Source organism: Zonotrichia albicollis, chromosome 7 (genome assembly GCF_047830755.1).
Source record: "Zonotrichia albicollis isolate bZonAlb1 chromosome 7, bZonAlb1.hap1, whole genome shotgun sequence".
Classification (NCBI taxonomy): domain Eukaryota; kingdom Metazoa; phylum Chordata; class Aves; order Passeriformes; family Passerellidae; genus Zonotrichia; species Zonotrichia albicollis.
The window spans coordinates 32539136-32560276 of NC_133825.1; the positions used below are offsets into that span (position 1 = coordinate 32539136).

The window sequence follows — 21141 nt, forward strand, 5'->3', positions numbered from 1 at the left end:
TGTAAATGTTGACTTTCATTTCCCCCTGTTTTTCTGCCTGACATCAATTTATAAGATCAGTTAAATTTCATTTAGGTCCACCAAATGCTTTTCTTTTCTGTGAATATAGTACTGCCAATAATATTTTGCCCAGTTATTCTATGCTTCCCTAGACCATTGCTACACATGACTCAGTTCCTGTTTGCACTGTAATTCAATTTGAGAGCTCACTGCCATCTATAATTCCAAAGAGCATTTTCAGCTGAAATCCTAAATTGAATTACGGATTCATATTGCATTGCTCACTATTTATTAATAATATTGTGCCTACAACATATCCTGTTCTTCATTACCACAGAAAGAACAGAACTGGTTCCTCTGTGTGATCCAGAGCTATTTATTTCTCCAAATGTTAAGTTCCTGCATGTACAGAACCTACAGACATCTGTGTTTCTTTTGTAATAGTACTTTTATCTAGCCAGAAATGCAGAAAAGGTTTCTCAGGACTATACTTGGATGCATCATATGACTTCTATATCACAGAAAATTATCACCATAAGTATTTCTTTGCAATTGGGAGAATGCAAAGTATATGGGATGAAGTCCCTGTGAACTTTGAACTCCCATACAGTGACACTCTTAATTGCTGGGCACATACCTTTCAGTCAGAAATGCCAACTCTGAGCCTCCAACAAGTCCAAGGCATGAACCAACACACCATGGCTGACTGAGATTTGCAACAGGAAATGTTGGGGAAACAGAAACACAGCTTGAACAAGCAATACTTCCAAACAGAGCCCAGGTCCTCAGGATTGGCTCCTTCTGTCTTCTCAAAGGATAGTCGGATACAAACCCCAAATTATTAATTCTTTTCTGCAGCCTAACATAAAGTTTTTAGTGAACAACAAAAACTACTGGCAATTTCTTGGAATGTCAGAGATGAGTTCTTTGGGTTCACCAGAAGACTGAACAATAATTACTTGCAAGGCCAGTAATGTTTGCAATGAGGAGAGAGATGGGAATTGGAGTGACCTTGTTTGCATGTGGTCTGAGGAGAAGAGCTTGCTGCACTGTGTCAAACAAAACATCTCTTGGTGCTGCAGCATCCCAGGCATGAGGATGTTCTGCAGTTACTGACCCCAGACACTAAACAAGTGAAGAGTCTTTGGAGTCAGCTCAGGCATTTGGGCTCAGGGCAGAAGATGAAGGAAAGACTGACAGGTCTTTGGCATACTCCCATCTTAGCATCTTACAGATTGCTATCTTCCCAGCAAAGGAGATTCCACACAGTAATCCCTGAGGAAGGTGTATATTTTATGATCAGATGGCCACCAGGCCGCTTCAGGATAGCCAGCCAATGAGCCATGACACCAGGACACTTCATTATCCCATCTGGATATCTGTGGCAAGCAGTATTTAAAAACTGCATTTTACATTAATACATCAACACTCATTTGTCATTAATTTATTAATTTAAGAATAAAAATTAACCAGCAGTTTCCATTCAGGAGGGCTCCCATCTGCCCAGCAGTGAGGGTGCTCTGCCCTTGAGCCTCCCTTCAGCCCACCCCAGAACAAACCATAGCCATGGTTTGATAACCATCCCTGCTGTCACAGCTCACCTTCCCTTCCCGGGCCTCACACTGTGCTGGGTTTCGGCCACCCCACTGTCAGCTCCCAGAGAAGGGCTGGCAGGGCATGGCAGGCTGAAGATGCCCCAGAGTCAGCCCCGGTGCCTCAGGCAAGGCTCTGGCCCAGCCCCAGCCCCTCCCAGCAGCCAGGGCTCCCTCTGTGTGCTGCTGAGCAAACCGCAGGGAAAAAGGAAGACTGAACATCCCTCTCAGATTATTTCCTGCCCTTGAAACACTTTCCTTAACATGAGGAGATGGTAAAGAGATCTCCCACTCTGCCTGACTAAGGTATCTGCTATTCTCATCTTCCACTTCCTGACAGGAACAATGTTCATTTAACCCCAGTTTGAACACTTAAACATTTTTAATCCAAAAATTACTCCAAACTGTTGCAAAATAGAAATACAAGTGAAGCCAAACCAATCCAATCTTCTCTCCGGAAGTCACAGTGATGACACACCTATTAAGAAGCAGGGCCTTTGCTTGCCTGTGCTGGCCTCCGGGGCTTCAGGTCACATCCGCTCTGGGTTTCTGGGAGAATTGAGTAAGACTAAATCAGGTCAGTTTTCTCTGGAACAGAAACTCTCAGGGGTTAAACACGAAGTATGTGCTTTAGCATCCTGTCTGGAACAGACTCCTGTTAGTTTTCCAGGTCTCAGGAGCAGAGCTAACAGTTGGAGACAGCCATCCCTAGGCACACCTGGGTGTGAGCTGAGCTATGTACCCACACCCCGAGGCTGCAGCACAGTCCTGCTGTGTGCTGTGTGCTGTCCCCCTGTCTGAGTACACAGGAGAGCACAGCAAAGTGGCATTAGTGCTGTCCCTGGAGACTCCCTGCACATGGGTCTTTCTGGAGCACAGGAGGAAGAAAAAGGCTGAAAACAGGCAGCAGAAAGCCTGCACCAGTCCTGAGCATTTTTTACATTGCCCCTGTTACTTTTTCCTTGCCAAGCTTTTATCTTGGTTTTTGTGCAATAAAATCATGTTAATAAAACGGTGAATGAATAGAAAGGCCCTAAGTCAATATTTGCACTTAGAAAAGACTGGTTAGAACAGCTTAGGAATTGATCCTGATTTATTAAAGCACCTGTTCACCCGGGGAACATTTTAGCAGCAATCAATATGTAATTAAATCTTCATTGATGTTTTACAATTGTTTTGTTTCCCAGCAATTACAGTGATAGAATCAGCTTCCCCTGCTTGTTCCTCTTTCCAGCTTTACTACTGATCTCCTGTGAGCATTCTGGCAACTCACTTTACATCTCCCAGGCTGTTATTAATAAATTGGGATCACAATCACAGTGAAACAGCTCTAATCCACACCCACTGTGCTAAGCACAGGCCAAGAAGAAAAGCCAACCTCTGACCTGAGTAGCGTGCTAACACTAACAACAACGGGAGCTCTGGGGCAATATAAACACAAACGTTTGAGTGAAATCATCACACAACTCTGAACTAAAACACGCTTCAAGAGCTGAGCTTTCATTAGGCTTTCCTAGTCAGAGTTTAGGTCCCTCAAAGCTGGGATTGCTTTTCACTTGCTGCCTGTCCAGCTCCAGGAAACAGAGATGTTGTGGGTGCCGCAGGGAAAGTCACTCCTGTTTCCTGCTCAGGCAGGCACAAGGTCCCATCTGGGCTTTCCAAGTTAATACCCCAAACACACCAGAATGGGTCATGCCTTCAGTAAAACCTCCTGGCACGGCTCTGGCCGGAGCAGTGCCTCGCTGCAGAGCCCGTGCCGAGGGCTGCCCGCTGAGAGCCCCGGAGTGGCTGCAAGGGACAGGGACCGCAGCCCTGCGGGTCCGGCTCTGCAGAACGGGACAGGGGCAAATCCCGCCCGCTCCTCCTGGCTCCCCGGAGGCCGTTCCCGGGATGCTCGGGGTGCCCTGGGATGCTCGGAGTACCCTGGAATGCTCGGAGTGCCCTGGGATGCTCGGAAAGTCCCGGGATGCCCAGGGTGCCCCGGGATGCCCGGGCTGCCCCGGGATACTTGGGAAACCCCGGAGTACCCCGGGATGACAGGGAGCCCGGTGGTGCCGCCGCGGGGTTTGCGCAGGCGGTCCCCAGCAGATGGGGGTGTAAGCGCGGCTTTCACCGCGGCCGCAGCTCCCGCCGACACTCGCAAGCCCCAACAGGCTCAAAAACCCCAAACCAAAGCGAAACCCCCAAACTGACACCCCATCATCGCTGTCAATTAGAACAAGCGACTGCAAAAAAACAAGTGGGAACAGCAGAAGGGACATGCGAGTCCCCGTCCCTTGGTGCCCACAGCTGGCCCATGTACCTCAAAAACTGGGAGAAGAAGCCCCCACCTTGATGCTCAGCCAGAGACCAGGCAAGAAACCGGGGTATCACTGAAAAGACAATCACTTAAAGGGGCGAGGACTGAAACCTCCTCCTCTCTGTGTCCACTTGAGGTGTGTTGATACCCTGACCCAGGACTCTAGTCTGTGACCTGGACTCACCAAGACCTTTTGAACTTCCAATCGCATGGCACTGACTCCTGATAATCTCAGCAGTGCGAGGGAGGGAGCACTCCTCAGCCAAAAAGTTCACCCACTGGATTAGAAAAGCTCCTTTACTGAGAACATTTACTGAAAGCCTTTTTGTAACTACACATTTAAAGGATTCGTTTAAGGCGTGGAGAACCAGTGGTCAAGGCAGACCCGAACTTCTCAGACTGTTCTCTCTGCATCACTGTCCACATCTGGGGCTTCACTCAGGCCCCTGGTGGTGCAGTCATGGGGGTTGGACGCAATTTTGGAGGGAGTCCACTGACTGCTGAGAAGCTGCTGTGACACTAGAAGCAGAAACAGGTCTGCTCCCATGGTCAGGGTACCCTGTATGCACCAAAACCAAATCATCCACGCCAGTTTTGATTGGTCTGACATTGACGTGGGGACCTGAACTTGCTGCTCTTCCCCAACAGACAAGCAAGAAGGAAATTAGGCACACAGCCTTCAACTTTCACATGCTTGCAGCAGCCAACTTGGCTCTGCCATTCCCTGCTCCTTGGGGAGCTCCCTGTGAAGTTATCTAGATAAGGCCGCTAAACTACTGCCTCTGGCACTAAGTTCTCTGTTTTGACCCGTGTCCTAAATCCTCATTAATATCTGGGACTTCTTCCAGATCCATCCTTCAAGCATCCAAGAGCCCTGCTCTACCAGCTGGTCCTGGTGAAATCAGCATGGCTTCAGGGCATCCCAAGCTTTGTAGGGTTGTTCAGGCTTGTGAAAGAGCTATAGAGGATTTAAAAGAACCTTTAATTCCATGTCAAGTGCCATCCTTCACCATGGGTTAAAATACAAGGAAAACTTCAAAGAAGAAAATGGAAACAAGAAATTAACATTCCCCCCTGTGCTTGGGAAGTGGATAACATTCAGTGTGTAATGGGCATCCATATCCCTCAGAGAGCTTTGGAAATCTCAGCCATTAATTTGATCTTCTTTTCACCCCCACTTGGATCAATGGAAAGATTTTCTACAAGTACATTTTCAGAGCCTTGTTCACTGTTAATCTTCTCTCTGTATCCTTTTCAGCATCTTCCTCCTAGAGTCTGTCAGTCACTGCCACAGAGATTCATCAAGGCTGTCTTGTAATCGCCGCTGGTATCCTCCTGACAGGAGAGAACATTAAAATGTAGGTGAGTAGGGAAGTTCCTCTGCATGCTCCAAGTGCTGACAGTGTCAGTCTGTGGAATGTGCCCACACAGGAAAAGGACTTTGGAAAGAGCAAGGCAGACCTCAGCAGAGTTGCTGCCAGCTGACACACCATCAAAAGTGAACAGAGAAATGGGGCTTGTAGCTACCACCTGAAATAACATTCATCAAGCCAAATTTTTCCTTTGGAATGCAGGTGAGCAATTGATCAAGGTTCTGTCCCACAGAGCAGCACAAAGTCAGCACAAATGACAGCAAGCAAATATGTTGTGTTCAGATTTTTTGTCCCTGGGTGTTTATGTAGCACCTCTTCCCTACAGGAAGGGAAAAGGCTGTTATATAGTTAGCCCTGATACATGGCATTTTTAAAAAAGCCACAAATGTGGTCATTTTGGTCTAGAAGAACTATACAAAATATTCAGTAGGTAAAGAAAATTTTCTCCCTTTGAATGTTTTGTGGTGACAGGTGTAAATCTAGTTCCACTTCTCAGAAGGAATGAATACTCTGTACAGACCCTTGAAGGCTGATCATTAATCAACATGACGGACACTGACAGTGTCAATTATAAGAAGGGCCCTTCATTACAGACCCAGACTTCCCATAGGGACTGCTGAGGACAGGGCTTTTGTGCCATTTGCACAGGGGCAAAGGAATGCCCCAAAGTCCTTGGGACAAATGGTAAAAACAGCATTTCAGCACTAACAGGGGAGGCACATTCACTCAGAGCTGAAACTCAAATGCTACAATAAGCGTTGACAAGGTTCAGTTTCTGAACCTATCTCATCACAGTGTAGACCAGGCTTTCACCTGGATTAAGGCAGCAAAAAAACCTCAGACAACAGGAAAAAGAACAAAATACCCCAGCATTATTTTGACACATATGAATGGCACTGGCTTGAGATAGTTAAGGATGGCAGAGAGAGAGAGGAGAAAATGACACAGCAGTGTGGGATAGGTATAACGAAATGATTAATTTAATTTAGATTCATCTAGAATGTCATGCAGTGCATGGATACAGAGACTGGTCCATGAAAATCCTAGTGCAGTGTCTCCTTGGGTTTGCTTTGTCCAAGTCCTTACAGAGAGCATACAGTCTGACTCACCTTTCAGACACAGGTGTCTCTCAAGGACATGGCTTTTAACAGGCCTTGTGAAGGAGAGACATAACCATAGCAGAAATGAAATTGTTACTGCAAACAACCATGGAAGCATCCCACAGTGATGGAAAGGTTAGCAATACATGCAATGGCTGAGAACATCATACCAAGATTCTGCTTACCGAAATCATAGTGGAGAGAGGCTTTCCTGCAATGCGCTGGAATTCAGGCTTGATAAGATTTAGGTCAACTTCACTTCGAGAAACAAGCACCCTTATCAGAGTCCCATCATCGGTGCCAGCCCCCTGGAAGAACAGATACAGCAGTCTGTGATGCTACGGGCTGTTCAAGGGATAAACCATGCAAACTAGTCCAGGGCAGGAGGAGTCAGCTTTCAAACACCCCTTGGCACCTCTCCTCTCCTGTGGAACATCTGCATCTCTTTCTGGAGGGCCCACCCCTTCACCCCCCCCAAGGGCCACTGCCAGCACCACAAACCCACCATGGAGGTGTGCACAAGTTTTGCACATGTCAAATGCAAAAGCAAACATGCTACAGAGGTGGGAGCTGGCACTGAATACAGACTGTCCCTCTGCAGAATCACCCACTGATTTGGTTTTATTGTTTAATCACTCACAGGAAAATTAAAATTACATGGATAACAAAACTGTAATCTCAGCTTTCCAAAAGGTTTGGAGAGCTGACGTCTTGTACATACCAGTTAAGTATTACAGGGACACAGTCTGCAAATACCTTATGTGTCCCCATTTGAAAATCTCATTTTATACTGCCATTGAGAGAATTGCTTCCTAAAAAGAAGATACTGTGTTCCAGTTTATTTAAATGGAAGGCAAGTCTTCACCATAAACAACCTCCCAGAGAAGACTCTTTTGTCTGTGTTCCAGAAAGTGGGGCTGGGCTCCCTGCAGACTCTTAAGCCAGAAAAGCCAGACTCCCTTATTATCTTGAGTTTAAAGGGTACTGTTCTACTCAAGGTGTTTGAAAGGATTCTGCTATTACTCGCAGAATATCTTGCAACAATTGCACTAAACTTGCTGAATTTCACCAAAACCTTGGCTCTTCTAGTTTGAATAGGTGGAAGTCAAGTTACAAGTTAAGTCTGTATGAAAAACCAGTGTGTTGCAATGGAGAGTCTTACCTTTAAAGCATTGTACAGCCTCTCTGCAAAGTAGCAACGGATGTTCCTGGTGCATTTCACTAGGCATACAAAAAAGCTCAGTAAGAATCAATGGTATTTCCAGCCCAGGGCAGGAGGTGACTGAGATCCTTCATACTTCCCATGAATTCACTGTGCTCCTGGAATCTGAGTTTATCTCGTCCAGGAGGTACCCCTTACTTCATACCAGACACCTTTATAAAGCAGATCCATCTAATATAAGTCAACTACTGCAGAATATAAGGCAGCAGACTCTGACAGAGCAAAGGGAAAGGTCACCACTTACCAATAGCGAGCATGGCATCCTCAAGTGAACCACGAGTTTCACTCTTGATAGAGTCTTCTATGCTCTTACCAGCCAGCTTCTGGTATTCTTCAAACACTGTTTGAAACACAAAGAACTTATACATTTTACCAAGCAACCCTCAAGGCCTCTTGTGTATAATATTTACAGGCATTACTTGTGTGGCAATATAAACACACAGATCCTGCAAAAGCAATGGCCACATTTGCACCAGCTTCAGGAGGTTTTAGTCAACATCAGTAATCAGCCACAAAGATGGATGTTAACATTCACAAAAAGCCAAAGCATTCATGATTCTTAATTCCCTGTGCAGTTCACAGCCAATGGACTTTAAAATTATGACAAAACCATTTGGGGAAACTTATTATTTCAACCACAATTTAAAATAAAAACAACTGAGAAAAGATGAGTAAAATACAGGCGAAGATTCCAAGATATTTGAGTTCCTACAGTAACAAACACTCAGCAACAGGGTCATTGCTTGCCTTATACTTGCTTTAGATACTCCAAGGCTCAGAAACACTAATATCTGTTTTTACTCCTAGCTTTCTAGGACTAACAAAGAAGGAAAACTGCTGTGTAATGCAATAGACATCTTAAAGAAACTTTGCTCAGCACTTGATATCATCAACACTCAAGACACTTTGGGGAAATGGAATACAGAATAGACAGATGGATACAAACTTCTCAACTCAAACTACTCTTTCTATTAAAAACAAATTTTAAAAACTGCAATAATTACACCGAGATCTTAATGACAAATAGGTACAGAAGAAATTGCTTAGTGCCACAGTAGGTTCAAAAGACTGGTTGCATTATCACAACAAGATTAAATTCAATTCTTAAAGACAGATACAGACAAATACTAGAGAGGCCACCTATTTTTGTTTATTTTTTAAGTGACCTTGAGAGATTGAATTTGAAACACAAGGGGGAGCTGGCTTCCAGGGCATAGAAACAGCTGAAGAGACCTCAGCTTAGAAAAAGCTCAGGCATATCGAGTTTATCTTCGGCTAAATTTATCAGTTTTAGGTCCACCTGATTCACACAGTACTTGATATGTTTAGATTCAGCCAACATAACAAAATCTGTTATGCCTGAAAAGCATTGAGAAGACACGGTTTGGTCTCTGCTGCATGGACAGTGTGGAGCTGAGGTCTCAGCTGGAGCAGGGCTTGTGTCCTCCCTGCCAGCAGCCTCCGATGCCCTCAAAAGGACTTGGGGCAGAAATGCAGGCTGCACCCTGTGATTCTCCAGCACCGAGTAACCAGCTACTTCTTCAGTGATATTTTTCCCCCCAGAGGAACCCACATCCAAGGGGATGTGTGTGTTCAGCACATGCTCCTACTTAATTAGGGCAGGACTCAGTCACTCTCTTCTTGAATTCGTAAAAACAGCCACCCAGTTATCATCACTGTTTAGGGACCCCTGGAAAAGCCACTTGATTTTCAGCAGAATTAAATCTTCATAACTTTTCACAAAATCTGCTGGCAGCTTTTGGTTACTGGGTGACCAGGGATTAGAAAACAAGCTCAGGTACTTATTTCTGACCCCCCATGACTCTCATCTATAGGCTCTCCTCTTCTTGTCTAGGGTGAAATTTGTGATTTTGGAGGCTTGGGGGTGTAGTGACGGCAATGTGGGCTCTGCTCCATACCTTTCATTAGGTGTGTGGCACTCCTTTTGCACAGGATGGTGATGAACTGGATCTCATCAGTGCCCCGAATCTTCTCTCCAGCAGCATAGAGAGCCTGGAATTAGCACACAGCTATTAGTGAGCTGTTCTGTGTGTGCAGCTGCTAAAGGAGCAGAGTTTGGCTGAAGGCATGGCTGGGGTAAGGGGGTTTGGAGTAACCCAAACCACCATGTGAACCCGAGTGTCCTAGAAGGGCTGGTTATGAAAACCTTTCTGTCTTCCAGACAAATGGAACATCCACTGTCTCCATCCTTTCTACCCCTCCTGCAGCAGCTGGAACAGCCAGCAATACACTTGAGGTTTCCTCCCTTTTCTCTGCTCTTCCACTCCACCACAGCCATATCAAAAGCAGATGAGCCAAAGCCCAGGCCTCATCCACCCTCTTTGGAATGGCAGAGCTCAACAGTGCAGGCAAAATTGAAAAAACTCCAAGTTACTTAAAGATAACCCCACCCCAAATTATTGTGACTCCAACTCTCTGCTAACACTGAAGCACTCTGAAGTTCAAGAAGGTGGGAATGCAGGCATATCAGGGATTTCAGGTATTTGAGAGTACCTCTGCATCCTGAAGAGCCAGGGCTGTGTCCACATAGAGGGTGGCATTGTCCCTCTCACCCTATGAGCAGAAAAAGAAGGGTAACAATTATGTCTCATGAAGATTCTTCCATAAATAAGGATCAGAGCATTCATTCTGATCAAAGATAATTATCCTCTCAGTTATCTATTCCTGCAGAGTACTCAAGCAGTAATATTTCAGACAGCACAAGTGCTAACTCCTTCACTGAATGGTACTGAAATCAGTCATACGAAGCAGAGTAAAAAATTGCTCAGTTATTCTGCTACCAGGCAGGAAATTCCAAAAATGTGGTAAGGTAAATGCACTCAGCACTGAGGGCACAGGTCCTGGAAAAGTGGTGAATCCTAGTGGAGTGGCACTGTTTTTTAAGACCCTTGCAGAGTACAGTGGCTGTACACAGATGTGAAAGTGAGGTGTCTCTCTACAGGAGAGCTGGCTGTGAGTTCTCAGCTCTCTCACTGCTGCTGAGGGAGAGAGATTTCCCTGCTTCAGTCACATCACAGCTGAAACAGATCCAGTCCAAGTGACATGCTTGTCTCTGCACTTTATCTGGTGATCATGACTGTACTGGCTCTCCTATTGCATGTCTTCTCCAGAAAAGAAGAGAGAAATATGAAGACCTTTATACCCTCGTTTCTCTTCTCAACATTACCTGAAGAAGGCAAACCAGAATCTGCTCCAAGTAGCCGCTCGTTTCTGATTTTATGTCTTGCTCCAGATCAGAACCGTATGCTACCCAAGGGAAAGAGAAGGACAAGGAAAGGGTTTGTTATTTATTTAGGTGATACAGTAAAAATATTACCAGTAACCCAAGCCCACACCATAGCCTGACACTGGACAAGAGGGTCATCAAGGGAAAAAACAGGTCTGAGAGCGGCTCACACCCTGTGTGATGCCCAGGTCAGCATTTGCATCCAGCTGAGTCACCAGCTCCCCTGATGTCCAAGCAATAAACCCAGAGCTAATTTTAGAGGTATAGCTGAAGGGATGAACAAGATTAAATATTTACAAATATATATTTGATAAATTCCATCTATTTAATGGAGCCAATAGTCAAGTACACAGCTACAGTTTTGTCTATGTTCTGACAGTACTCTGTACCCAAACTGAACCAAATTTGTAACTTGCTGGCCCTTGGCTGCAGCTGGATGAAGACCTAGAAAGGATTTTCAAATTCTCTCAGCATAGCCATGTTCTGTTTGCCAGCTGAAAACAGAGTTTATTGCTTCAAGAGTTAAATGCTTTCAGAAAAGCCATTTTCTTGCTGACAGTGCTAGCTGGCAACGCCTGCCTGTTGAGCTCTGACCACAGAAATCTGAGCCCCGGGCACTTACCTTCTTTGTACGCCTTGATTATCTCCTTGATCTGTGCTTTTGTCCGAGATGCCAGGATCTCTATGATAACACTTTCTCTTGTTCCCACGCCCTATAATAGAAAACACAGTGGAGAAATAAAGGTGGAGACAGGCATCTAGTCATGGAAATGATTTACTGCTAGAGAAACATGGTGAAGGGAGGAGTTGGATGGCAGCAAAGTCAGGCTGTGTGCTGAGCTGTAAGAAACCATCGTGATGAAAGCTGGAGGCACAAAACACGTTTGGGTTGCACATTGTTTCTTTTACCAAGGTGCCTAATTTGTAAAGGATGATTTTATATAACCCTACATTTCCTCAGTGCTTTTCTGGAGTCAGATCTTTGACAATAGACAGCATTAAGGGAATGCAGGGAGACCAGTGCTCAGTAGTCAGTCCATTTTTATACCATTTTAACAGACCACTCTGCATCTGGAATTTGTAAAGATACATTATCAATAGGTAGGATTCCAGCCGAACCCAGCCTGGCCCTTGCACCACCACTCCTTGATTCCTGGAAGGTCTCATGGCTCAGCTGGGCATCAGGGGAGCAGGTTTGGGTGTGAATTCAGTTTTGTTGTTGCCTTCCCAGGCTCTATGAGTCACATATGTACAGAAACTTTCATATAGCCATAAATATTTAAGCAGCATTTTCCCCCAGAACACTAATAGTACAATTAAGTATTTCTCAAAGGCTATTGCTAATAACAAACTTAACCATGCAACAGTCCAGTTATTAACACTTGCACAAGTGCAAGAAATTAGCACTGTATTTGTGCTACTACTTAAATATCAGCATGCAACATGCTTACCTTCATGGCATCATACAGCTCCTTGGCATCATACTTGAATGGGGGGTACATGAGAGCTACAATGAGCCTCTCAAAGTTGCCACTCAATTCAGACTTCAGGCTTTCAATCAGATCCTGCCAAAAGTGCATCATCACATGGTTACATAAACAGACCCACAGGATCATTCTGCTGCACATGCTGCTTCCATCCCCATGTCCCAAGTAATGAAGCTGAATGACAGCATTGCTGATAGTTGATTAAAAAAGGTCCTGAGACTGAAAAAGGCACCTAACTCCAAAATGGGGTTTGTCTAGGTGCTCACACATTCCCTGTTTTCTTGATATTTGGGCTTTCTCAATAATTAATCCTGCAGCAAATCTTGCTCCACCCTGCTTAACTCACAGAGCAGAACCAGGTAGCTGAAGGCCTTGCACTGAGCAAGGGTGTAGCTACAGAGAAATTCCCAAAACTGCATCTAAACTTGCACCCAGGACATCTGCAGAATCAGGACTGCAGTCTGCTTGAAGATACACTTCAAATTTCCCTCTGACTGTAGTGCAGGTTTTCCTCTCTCTGTTGAATGACTCTTCCTGTTTTAGTGGGATCCAAGGGCTTTATTTAGTCATTGTTCCATACCCACCACCCCCATATTTGCTTCCCTTTCTTAGGCTTTTGCATGGCACTCCCTTTTCCAGCAAGGCTCATAGTAAGGCTGAAGGTATACAGTCTGCTGGTGAAAAGATTTTCCCAATAAAAGTAAGATTTAAAAAGAAGAAACAAAGAGAAACAAAGGAAAACATAGTTGTCGATAACCACAGAATTTCTAAACAAGTGTAATTAAATAAGTCTTTAAATTGAACTTTTTTGACATTTAAAAACGCCTGAAACAAACCAATATTTTACTCAACGTGTCACTTAGATGGCTATCAATTTTTGTTACAGCTTCAAATCAATAAGAAGCTTCACTTCAAATCAAGACTGATTTTAAGAAAGTATTTCTGGTCAAAATGCATTTTTAAAAAATTGAATTTTTAGGAGAAAAACATTTTTTTCCTGGCCAAACATTAATTTTACACATTAATCACAGGCCTTATAATTAGATATTAGCCTACTTATTTGCAGAAGACCTGCATATAGTTTGCATCATGCTTTCAGAAAGAAGTGTACGCCCATTTACTACATCCTGCATGCAGTAAACCAGTGATTGAATAAGGCATTGTTTTAGAAGAACCTTTCCAAACTGTGCTTTGAAGGATTTGGCAATCTCTTGACGCTGCACATTGCTCCTCTTGGTTAGGACATCAATTATAGCTTGTTCATCAGTCCCTGTGGAAAGCAACAATAAATCATAAATACAGTGCACAAAATAAGCTGAGACTGGTCCAAAATCCCAATCTGAATATTCAGACAACTTTGTCTTGTTCACTGCCTCTGTGTAGAAGTTTAAGCACATACCAAGGGAACTTTAAAATTAGTTTTTCACAGTAAAAAAGAGGTGATATCTCTGGATGCAAATTTTCTAAGGAATTGATTTCAACTTAGCAATTATAAGAATATAGAATTTACATATGTGGTTGGAGTCAACTCACCCAGCCCTTTCATGGCGTTGTACAGAGTCTGAGCATCAGGTGCAGCATTAAAATGTAAAGTACCTGCCACAGACCTGCCCTCTGCTTCACTCTGAAAGAAGAAGAAAAATAAACAACTTTCCACCACTGCTTTTCATCAACTGGAGAAAAAGTATTTGAAAAGTACATTAATGATATTTATAGCCTACACATGGTGAACACAGGCAAAATTTAACAAAGCTGGTAGTCAAGGAACTGGCTTGAAAATATTGTCATATCCATCACAAACTGGTCCTGTCAATAGGGGGAGTATGTGGGTGGGTAGGCATGAGGAGTCATCATCACTTTATTACAGTAATAAATACAATTTTCTCCTTCCCAGAAACAAGGATACTTAAGTCAGAAACTACCATATTCTCATAAATTTGCCTTTAGATGCAGGGTTAATATTAAACTAATGGTATCAGTATTTATCAGTATGAGCTGATAAATATTTTAATGGGGATGGCTTCACAGTGAGATAAAAGAGATCAGAGATTATGGATAAGAAGGAAGCATCAGGGTTGTCCCACATGACTTACATAACATGGACCACCAAGTGCTGCCCATCAGCCTCCTGCTATGATGCAAATCCCTTCTGCTCTTACTTCCCATGTGAAAGAGAAGCAGTGGATACAGCTGGCACCTTTGCATGGAGCAGTGACAGTGAGGAGTATTGAGAGAGGCAGCATGTTCAGCAATCAGCATGACTTGGACCAGTTTGCTTTACAGCCAGCACAGAGACACCTCTGCACCACCACACCTTGCTCCCAGCAGAAAGAGCAGCTGTGAAGCAAATGGTGTCAACAGGAAACTTCACAAGAGATGCAGCTTTGAATCCCAATGGTCACCGAGCAGCAAGTATAAGGCTGAGGAGAAGCTGCCACTGCAGAAAACAGCAGTGACAGAGCAGGGGGCACTGCCACCTCCTACAGTTTGTCATTGGCTTAGAAGAATTTGAGCTGCTTTTCAAGTGCTCCTTTTCTAGCCCTCTGCCAAGGTGGCCAGCACCACCACAGCTTCCCTGGGTAGCGGGTTAGACTCATCCATCTGAGTCTGCTTTGAAAAAGATGGCCAGTCCTCTCCAGCTGCATGCAAGGGCCCTGTGAAGAAACCCCCAAACATTCTGGACCCATGCCTGGTGACTCAGTGAAGGAGGGAGGACAAAGCTGAGCTTTCATTTGGAGGCAGTGGAAACAAATTAAACAATGATCTTTTTTGGTACGAATTCCGATAAACAGTTACGGCCCTTCCTGGCTGAGTAGCACATTTGTGACTCACTCCTGCACCTCATTCTCTGCGCACATAGCTGTTGCAGCGCAAGTACAATTGCACCAGCTTTTCAGAGAATCCCTGTTCCCTTTGGTCTTGTTTCCCAGCTGAATTAATCCTACAACTCCCTAAGTGAAACTACTCAAGGCATTTGTGCTCATGTAAATATAAATAATTGGCATGAAAGCAGCAGAAGCAGTGTACCTTACAGCTGATGCTGTGAAAAATTTTACCTATAAATAAAAGGAAGAAGGAATAAAAGTTTTACTACCAAAATATTTTCAAACCTAAAGGATAGACTTTTTTAAAAAAGCTGGAATCTGGGGACAGGTTGGGTTACTGTTTGCATTTTGTTCAGTCAATATTTTCTGTGAAAGTTTCACATTTTTTTCATTCATTTTGCTTTTGAACTGTATTTTTAAATGAAGGGTTTAGAAAACCAAAGTTTTTCCCCATCCTTCTTTGGACCTCTCATTTTCTTCTCATGCTTCCACCCTCTACAACACCAACTGGTACTGGATCATTGGAGTTTAAGGGTTTTTTTCCTTCTTTTCTTGCTCTAATTTACAAATTATTTCCAGCTTGGAGGTAGAGAGAATAGGTAATCCAAAAGGAAAAAAAAATAAGTGAGAGGTATTCCAAGCTCAGGAAAAACATCTATATTATTATACCAAACTTCCAAAGGAAATAGGGAGACCAAGAAAACTGAGAAGGAAGATTACAATTTGAATCTTTCTGGGGAAAAAAATATTTTGAGACCTGGGAGTAAACCTGGCCTCCCACAGAGGCTGATGGAGCTGGCACATCACCAGGGCTACCTGCTGCCTGGTCTGAGCCAGACCCCAGGTGCTGCCTCAGCACAGCCCATGAGCTTCTCCCCATCCTGCCACATTACTCTCAGAGCCACAAGCATTTACAAGAGAACATACACAGCATTTCTGGCTCCTGGCAAAGAGACAGGCTGTTCAAGACACATTATTATTGCAATATTAAAAACCCACCCAAGATAGACATTGTGGCTTGACCATATCTTCCTCTGTGACCACAGCCTGCCAGCACAACAGGGGACCAAAAATGGGGACAGGCCAGCACCCTGAACTCACTGCCACAGGACAAGGGAGCAGGCAGGAGCCCACAGCTTCGGCTGAGTAACTTTGCTGTTGCATGGTACCATCTCCCCATGAACACAGGGACACAGACACCCCCTGCACCTCTCTCAGCTAAGGGTACAGATAGGATCTGCTCCTTCTCCTACAGCCAGCAGTCATATCAACACCCTCCTTCATCAATGTTTTTGAAGTGCTGAATGCTATTTTACAGCCAGAAAACAGTAAAAAGGTCTTGCTGATTTTTAAAGGAAACTGTTCATTCCCACACAGTGCCTGATACAACTTATAAGTTACCTTATTACAGTGCCAAGAACCCTCAGAGTATCAGTATATCCTCTACTTACCCAGGCCTTCCACCATGCCATTGCGGTCTCAGTAGTGTTACCTGTCTCTGTTGGTGAAGAAAACCACACATATCACACCTCAGAGTTTGGGAACCTGAGATTTGAAGGGAGGCATAGGGAGGAGAGGAAGAAACAAAAGCTCTTTTCAATAAACTCACCACAAGAAAAATGGAATAACTGTACTCCTCTGGAGGCTCGTTCCCTCTGGAAGCCGCAGAATGTAACTGGCCTCTCGGGCACACGCAGGTATAAAGCATCCTTATCTACAAATTCCACTGGGCAACACCCTCCCACATGGCTCAACCTGTTTTCCACGTATGAGCTCACAGGGAGAGTTCAAGTTGCTTAATAAACGAGGCTTCCCTTGTGAGGAGTCCTAAATTCAACCTTGTTGACTCATTGTAATTTTTCCACTGCTTCTCCCAATACACGTCCTTCCCTGCTAACATTTTGGCCTCTGGCACAGATACAACATACAAATTACAACCAGGTAATTTCTCAGCGTGAAAGAGACTAGATGAATTCAGCTATAACTGAACAAGCCATTCACTATTACAGACTCTTTGTATCTCTGCTAATGTGGAACACTGCCAAACAGGACTCTAGAAACATAGCATACCTTCCTCTACCTCCCTTCAAAATCTTATTTTAAAAAACTCAAAGCCAAATAACCAAAAAATTTCCAAACCAAACAAACCACATACCCAGCCAAACTCCACATCATCCATGTCCTACACCTTACAGCGGAGCTCCATAAAGCATCAGATTGTACAGACACTTAGGAGGTCCCAAATCCCACACCTAGACTTCCACAGCATGAGTCACAAACATTCTCTAGGGTAATGTGGGACCAACACGTCTAAGGCTAACAAGTTTGAGTAATGATTACCCCAGCTAAGTGTCATAAGGCTTGCAGTAGCTGCTGTGACACGTTAATGTTTAGGAGCTGAGTGCAAAACTTCTCTTTTTTCAAAAGAAAAAGAACTGAGTTGAACAGCTTCTCATACTTATATTTGGTGAAATGTTTCTATGAAGTCATCTGAAATACCTTATGGTTGTAGCAATATTTTCCTGTCTAGACTGTTGTCAGAATCTCCCCATGCCAGCATTTATTTATTTATTTGCAGTGGAAAGCTGCCCTGCTGGAAGCATTCCCACCAGCTGTATGTTAACACTTGTTATATAGGAGCTTTGTGCCCTCCACATTTACAGGCTCACGTGGGATGCTGGGTAAACACCAAACTATGGGCCTCTCTTATTTCCCTCCCACACACTGCTATTTCACTTAACTCAGCAAGGCCCCTGATGGCCTGGGAAGTTGCCCTGGCTATTCCCAAGAGAATGATCTGGGCCAGCCTCCAACACATCCATCATATGGTGAGGGCATGTTGGGAAGGAGGAATGGCATTGCCCTTGGTATAACAAACATGCTGCTGGGTCTGCACTGGCTTTGCTCCCACTCACATGTGAGAGGCAGGTTGATCACAGCACAGAGCAAGGAGAGCTCATGAGTGGTCCTTCAGCCCTCCTGCTCCTGGGGTGGCAAAGTGCCTTTGCTCACAGGGTGCATCTGCTTCTTCTGGATGCCAGTATCTGCTGCCTACACACATATTTCCCTCTGTTGGGATAGAATTGGTCAGCTTGCCATGGAGATCAGCTTTCTTGAGGACTCCAAGGACAAAGAAGCCCTTCTAGGCAGAAAATCACAGAGTTACAGCAAGCAGCCATAGGGCACAGAGGGCAGCAGAGACCAAACCAGACAGCAAATGGGAAAAAGTCTGAGGGGTCATTCTGGCCATCATAAACTAAAAAGGCTGTGAAGGGACAAACCAGGGGATTTTAATGCATAGAAACACTGGCCACATTTTACTCAATATGGACAGGCTAGGAAAGGTCTGGAGAACCTGAAATGTGCTGCAAGACCCAGAGCAAGACTGCACAGACTTAATATAGATCAGAGCAGTCAGCACTCGCAGGCTAGTGGAGCAGAGGGCAGACCCGTATCCTTTTTGATTGTGCAAATATAGTTATCCTGAGCAGCTGTAAACATGAATAGATTTGTCTTCATTGCAGTTCTTGTTCCCCCCTTAGCGCTTGTGCTGTGTGAGAGAGCTTATCTGAGGTTCATGGATTTTACTGCTGTGTACCAGAGACACAACAGCTGTTACAGCACCAGCAAGCAATGCAAGGCACGGCCTCACACATAGCTCAGTGATTGCCCTCAGGAACATGCAGCTCTTTAAAAAAGGGGCAGAAGATGATGCATGGGCACTCCCAAGCTCAGCTTTCTCATCCTGGCACTGTCCCCCAGCCCAGGGGCCACACCTGCATTTCAGGTACTACTCTGTTTTGGGAAGTGAACCCCACATGCACAAACCAGACTGTCCAGAAACTCTGCTCAACAGAGTATTAAGGTGGTTAGAATTTGTCTCAGACAGTCATTGTGTGTGTTTACACTGCAGGGCACTGTGGTACCCCAGAAAATGCAGCCCATCTCTGATCTGTCTGCAGGAGGAGTGCCTGGGCAGTGGGTCAGTCACACCATGGCTGCAGACACCCACAGTGTGTCAGTGCAGGGACTCCCTCAGGCCTCACCCTCCGGCCTCCTCCAGGCTTCCAGAGTCCTGCACCTGCTGACACACCCACGGCCAGCAAGAGTGGGCAGCAACCTCCAGCAGAGCAGCATCTTACACCATAATCAGCTGTGGGTTTGCATTTTTAAGCCATTTAGTCCTAACCAATTTTTCAGCTAGACAAAACGCAGCAGGGACCAGTACACTTAGCTTTTCTTGACTCTGCCCCAGGACTTCCCAAGCTTGAATCACTGACATTGGAGCTGCCCTGATATGTACTCAGCCAGCCCAAAGGGAACAGAAATCACAGTCAGGATTTTGAACAAAAAGATACCAATAGCCTTGGGAAGATGCACGAGTGACATCACGTCAAGAAGCTTTTGCTACCCATTAATCTCAGGCAGGTTTGTTGTAGGCTGAATGACAGCAGCATAAAGGATGCTCTAATTTAGATGACTAAAGTCTTCTAGGGTATAGAGGCAGCCCCCTTTTCCATCTATGAGCTTGTGAAGTCTGGCACTATGCCTGGAAAGTTTCAGGCCAAGAGCTGACTTCTTTGGAACATGAAAGCCTGTGGAAACCAGGTTCTCAAATGCTCAGCAATTTCCTTCTAATAAAATCATATCAAGACTAACAAAACAGCATAGCACAGTCCATTGGGAATTTCATCCCAAAGTATGCATTTGTTTGATTTTTTCAGCCAGGAACTTGGAAATCAAGTGGAATATCATTGAGGGAAAGGGAGACAGCCAAGCAGGAGAGGGGTATTCTGCTGCTAGGCTACAAAATGGATACCTTCCTCCAACCCAGTCTGTAAGCAGAACCCTGTAGAACTGGAGCTCTGATGAGAACCCAGTTCAGAAATTCAAACGTCAGAATTGGTTTTGTTCATGTATAAAAGAAATGACCAGACTCACATAGCCGTGTGCTTTCCAGATCTGAACACTACCCTTACACAAGTCTTTTAGCTTGACGCCCATTACTAACAGCACCTGGCCCTCCCTTCCACAGCCCACCCCCTTGCTGCAGCAGCTGCCGTGCCTGCAGATAGGCTCACACTCACTGTGAAACCGTGGCAGTTCCATCCTGCAGGTTTCAAGCCCTTGTGTAAACAAGAGCAGAGAGCAGGCACTACCTTCTGCTGCTCCATTTCCCTACCCCTACCACCCCCCTGCCTCTGTTTCTTCCTTTTCTTCCTGTTTATCACCCTTAATAACCTCACCTGAAATCAGATCTCTAAATGGAGAGCTGTGTAAATTTGCCAGCAAGCCTATCCAAACAAAGTTATTATCTTTTTATGAATGAGGTGGCAGCTAGGTGGGGAAAAGGGTCAGATGGGGAAGGCAGCAGTTTAGAGCAAGGAGAGCATCTCTAATGTAAAAATAAAGTTTCTAAAATTGTACTACTTGTCAGCTCACTACTCACCCTGCCATTTCTTCCAGTGCCTTTGAACCAAGCTTCACAGTGAAAATGACCCCAAAATTGGTTTATTTCAATTTGAAAATCATTATCACAATTTCATTTTTGAAGTTGTACTGCAAGCTGCTATGAGCCAAGAGAAATTTCTTCGAAAAATTTCTTTGAGAAATTTAAGAGAAATTTCATATTGGATGTTGTGGGGCATGTTCAGTTACAGAAGGAACAAAAGGGTAAAAACTCAGGGGTAGATTCTCCTCAGCACCTCAGTGTCAGGGGTGCCTGTGCTGTGGGCTCTCTGCACAGAGCTTAGTGAAGGGTGTGGATCTGGCTTTTCCCAGCAGCTTCCCTGCCCAAGACACTCTGCTGCAGGTGGGAGAGTCAGGGTGAGGCACCGGCCCTTGCCCTGCCTCTGCTCTGGCACTGACTCTGGCTGAGCATTTTTCTGCTCATTCTTTTTCAGCTCGTGTTGGTGCCAAGGAATTCCTCCCAGTTGCCCTAACAACCATTCCCCACACAAAACAGACAATTGCTGTACTTGTTTAACCCCAAAGGC

General features: G+C 44.7%; 1 protein-coding gene across 2 annotated transcripts; it reads right to left on the bottom strand.

Annotated features, from left to right (window-relative positions):
- Positions 1 to 1157: 1157 nt before the first annotated feature.
- Positions 1158 to 20546, bottom strand: ANXA8L1 (annexin A8 like 1). 2 transcript variants are annotated; one of them, XM_005481264.4, is made up of 13 exons: positions 16755 to 20546; positions 16597 to 16643; positions 13854 to 13944; positions 13496 to 13590; positions 12285 to 12398; positions 11456 to 11546; positions 10774 to 10853; positions 10101 to 10160; positions 9506 to 9599; positions 7831 to 7926; positions 7527 to 7585; positions 6550 to 6672; positions 1159 to 5226 (listed from the first exon to the last, which is right to left on the bottom strand). In XM_005481264.4, the coding sequence occupies exons 2-13, from the start codon at positions 16615 to 16617 to the stop codon at positions 5170 to 5172; spliced, it is 981 nt and encodes a 326-aa protein (XP_005481321.1). In that variant the 5' UTR covers positions 16618 to 16643; positions 16755 to 20546; the 3' UTR covers positions 1159 to 5169. The 2 variants fall into 2 exon arrangements, with proteins under 2 accessions (XP_026655458.1, XP_005481321.1); XM_026799657.2 differs by lacking the exons at positions 16597 to 16643; positions 16755 to 20546 and adding an exon at positions 14414 to 16570 and having other exon boundaries at positions 1158 to 5226.
- Between the last annotated feature and the right edge of the window lie 595 nt (positions 20547 to 21141).